Below are 4365 nucleotides of genomic sequence, written 5' to 3'. Positions count from 1 at the left end.
CCACTATTTTTGCTACTGAGTTTTCTTCAGAAGTGGAATGATACAAGTTATTGAAATGCATTTTTTTCTTTCAGATCTGCACTTCCTGCTGTGAAGGAAATATCTGCAACTTACCATTACCAAGAAATGCAACTGATGCAGTATTTGCAACAACATCCCCTATAAACCAGACAAAAAGACTTTCACAACACATATCACTAATAACTTCATGTCTCTTATTGGTATTTACTTCATAGCAATATTACAAGGTGCTGTTTTTATGGTCAGAAAAGGTAAACCAGCACTTGCATATTTTTTGAATCTTATCTTAATATATGTTTTAAATTCCAGTATTTCAAGGACATTCCCAAAATTTAATTTCTCCCTGAATGTTTCTTGTCTTACAGTCAGTGCAGAGTCTAATGTACCTGATGTATAAATGCAACTGAAGGAGGGAAAAAACCTGGTTGTTTTAACTTTAATATTCTGAGTATAAATACATTTTAAAGCTAGTGGTCTGTAGCATACATCAGTGCATAGAATATTCTTAAAATATCGGTGTCTTCTCTCCATGAAGTAGTTATATTTAAAAAAATACTGCATAGCTACAAGATTCTATCAGCATTTGTTTTGAGGGTTTTTTTGAAGCTGGCATAAGAGAAAGCATTGTTGACAGTTTTTACATTATAACTTGGAAACAGATTACTACTAAATTAAGGGCTAATCCAGCAATGTCCTAGCATTCCAAATTCCTGCTGACTTCAGTGAGAATTATTTGACAATGACTACCACAGTACTGCATTTTAAATTGAATACATATATAATCAAACAACACTTTATTTTATATATATATATATTTTTTTCCCATCTATCAAAGTGTGTAAAGGGCAGTAATGCTATTGTTTGAGTAAGCAAAAGACAACATTTTGAGAAACACACACATAACCTATTATACTCTGTCATTTCTCTTAACACCCTCCTCCCAACATATGGTGTAAAAAGACTACAAGCCGTGGCTATATTTTTGGTACCCAGTGCTTATTTTAGCTGTAAATCATTTACATGGTATTTATTTTTGTATGGTATGATTGCAACCTAAAGTATTGTAAAAAAAATCCATTCTTAAGACCAATATATCCTGATAGGTTAGTTGTTTTAAGAGTGGGTAAACTTGTAATATATTCGCTATGATAAATTATCTATAATATTTTGAACCAGTGTTGAAAACGATGAACTTGTTTTCCAAGGTCAGTGGGAAATTAAAGTGGCCATTGCTGGTTTATCTTAACACTAAATAAAAATATGGTGGAACTTTGTGCATTGCACATCTAGATAATCACACATTTAAGTGATTTTATGGACTAGTTTTGGTTAGCAGCAATTGACCAGTAACTTGCACTTCATCAAGTTACAATACAGCTTTATGCCATAAACTTTCTGTGAATTATATCATAAAAGGAAGGGAAGATTGCTGGAATCTGAGAAAATGCCTTATAAAGGGCTCATAACATTTTACAAACAAGCATTAATCCAGTAGAGTTCCTTTCAGATATATATGTAATAGCTTAAAACCACAAATCTCAGTATGTGATAATGGGCATGTCTACACAAGCATTAGTATGCTACTGTTACTACGCATTAAGTTTAGTCCCTGTAATAACAGGTAGTAACTCAATGTGCAGTAACTGGCCCTACTGGGCCGTAGTGCTGACATATCATCTTTTAGTGACACTAATGCACAGCAGACTAATTTTACTGAGCATTAGCATGGCTTTTGCTGTGATGCACTGATGAGCAGTAGAATTAGTCTACTGCACATTTAGTGTCTCTTGTAGACATACCCATTGTCTTAATCTCAGTGGCTATTAGTTTCCTGAGTGTTCCAATTTGTATCTTTTTTTATGTGAAGGTTTTGGGGTTTTTTTGAGGAAAATGTTGCTTTAAAAAACCCCACTGTCTTTTCATAACTTCATTTTTTTTCTTTCAGGTGATTTTGCTTTTGAAAGGTAGGATACTTGGAAGAGCAGGAAGTATTAGTGAATTTTCATGTCTGAAAAATCAAATTTTTACCAATTTCAATGTGAAAATGAATATGTTCTTTTCACCCTTTTTATTTTTACTTAAACATTTAACTAATTTTGAGTAAAAAAAATAGCTCACATAATTCAAAGACTACCATATTTTTGCTCAAGAAGCCATTTCAGAGTTTTCATCCTATTGCAGTAAAATGTATAGCATCAAGTGTTGAAATTCTTTGAATTCCGCTGGAAGTATCTCACGATTCTCTAGTATTAGCTGCAAGGGCTGCTGCAATCTGTTTATTATTATGAAAGTCGGGCATCCTGTTTGAGTGAGGCATCTTATTTGATGAGTCAGCAGTGCAGCCCTCCATTGCACTATGCTTTGTCCCCCCCGGGCGTGTTCACACGTTCATTAATGCACCATAATGATGGTGCATTAAGTTTAGTGCCTATAATAATTGGTACTAACTTAATGTACTGTAATCAGCGCTACTGTGCACTAACGCAGATGCACGCTTTTTGTGTGATGCTTAATGTCCATTAGACTAACGCTACCAGGTACTAGTGTATTAGCATGGTTTTTGCCAGCCACGTTAGTGAGCAGTAAAATTAGTCCAATGGGCATTAATCATCTTGTGTAAAACATTCTCTGAGTAGATTACGTTTAAGCTACTAAAGACAGCTTTCAAGTTCAGTTGACATCAGGGTTGTACAGGATCAGTCCTGTAGACTGACGTAGCAGTTTTACCACACCAGAGACACTCAATGATCTAGATGCTGCAATGTCTAATGTTTAGGCGGCTTGCTACCAACTGGAATTTTCATCCCAAGTTAGAGGCCTAGGCTCCCTGTGCAGTGAACAGATAGAGTTGAAGGCAGTAATGTAATAATGGGTAGGCAAGGTAGGGCATGAGTCTGGGTCTCTGCCTAAGGGGGGCACTGGATTGGAGCTAGGAGGAACATTCATTCTCTTGTCCTCTCATCCCTTTCCCTCCCTCCCTTCACTCTGCATGTTTCCTGCAGTGACTTCAGCTCCAGCAGCAGGGATGCCAGAGCTGTGGCAGATGCACGAAGTGCAGGAGCAGCAGCCAGAGGTTTCACCTGTCTTGAGGCTCCATATCAGCAGCAAAAAAAAGGAGGTGACCTCTCCCCTAGCAACATCATGGGCCCTGCTGCTGTTCTGCCATTCCCATTATCAGAACCAGAGCTACTGCAGGGAAGGTGCAGGGGTTGCATTGCTGCCCAGGGTGCTGTACTGGCCAGCTACTTACTTGACAGCAAGGGGGAGGACACCTGGGTTCTAGTTCTGCCTCAGTGAATACGTATGTACAGGCAACCCCTGCTTAGTGCTCTTAATTGGTTCTTGAAAAACCAAACATTAAGTGGAATAGTGTTAAGCGAAACCAATTTTCCCATAAGAATAAATATAATTCATCACCAGGATGCCCAGCAGCAGCGACATGAGCACCTGGTAGCTCACGACCAGCTCAACCGGCACCATGCTGTGGCGGCCCGCCTGGGCTGTGAAGGTGGTGCTTTTGGTCCCCTCCATGCCAGGCACTGGGCGGGGGGGGCGGTCATGGCCACAGTCACAGTCACTCTGGGTGGTGGGAGTGGGACACAGTGTCTGGGGCTCCCCTAGCATGAGTCATAGCATGAGTCATAACCCTGCTGGGCCTGGCCCGGGTGCCAGGCAGGTGGGCTAAATTGCACAACAAGGCTGCATGCCACCAATGTGCTGTGGCGCTAGTGTATGTTCCTCGTTGCAAGCTTATGATGTCCATGAGTGTATAACAAAACTCACTGAACGCTAAGTGGAATTGGGTAGCAATCCAAAATGAGTTTTACAGCAAAATAGCACTAAGGGAAATGGTGTTAAGCAGGGGTTGCCTGTATTTGTATACAAAGTGGAGCAGCTTAAACAGGAGACACATCAAGAGCCCCACCCTGAAATACCTTATAGGTTGGTGTGGAGGGCAGTTTCCTGGGAGATAGAAGCAAGTTCCAGTAGGCAGAGGAGAGATTCCTGCATCCTGGCTGACTACTTTAACCACTGACCTTTGGGTAAGTCAGGGCAGCAACACCAGAAGAAGTGAGCTATGTTTTATGTGGGATCTCATTCTATAAATGTCACATTCTGCAAACGTTGGCTCCCTGCAGGAAAGACAGGTAGAAAAACATTTGATTTGTGACTCCAGTGAGGGCTTTGGTGACTGATAGGTGCTTAACTGCTTAGCACTACAAAGACTTGGCCTAGGTTTTAAAGGTTGTATGTAGGCACCAGACATCGCTGTCATTTTATGGATCAAGCCTTCTGGATGTAGTCTACCTACAATTGATATGGGACAGATCCTTGGATAACAGG

At 40.2% G+C, this 4365-nt stretch overlaps 1 protein-coding gene across 1 annotated transcript in view; it reads left to right on the top strand.

Moving 5' to 3' along the window:
- The window catches only part of LYPD6 (LY6/PLAUR domain containing 6), a 65840-nt gene extending 64295 nt beyond the window's left edge, over positions 1 to 1545 (top strand). Inside the window, exon 5 of the mRNA XM_019522437.1 lies at positions 75 to 1545. Within this exon, the coding sequence (XP_019377982.1) occupies positions 75 to 236 (162 nt within the window). The 3' untranslated portion in view covers positions 237 to 1545. The remainder of the gene's footprint in view (positions 1 to 74) is intronic.
- The last annotated feature ends 2820 nt before the right edge of the window (positions 1546 to 4365 follow it).

Source organism: Gavialis gangeticus, unplaced genomic scaffold (genome assembly GCF_001723915.1).
Source record: "Gavialis gangeticus isolate Ggan-Ray unplaced genomic scaffold, GavGan_comp1, whole genome shotgun sequence".
Lineage (NCBI taxonomy): Eukaryota > Metazoa > Chordata > Crocodylia > Gavialidae > Gavialis > Gavialis gangeticus.
The sequence above is the reverse complement of the archived record's forward strand: the minus strand, read 5'-3'. Positions and strand labels throughout refer to the sequence as shown.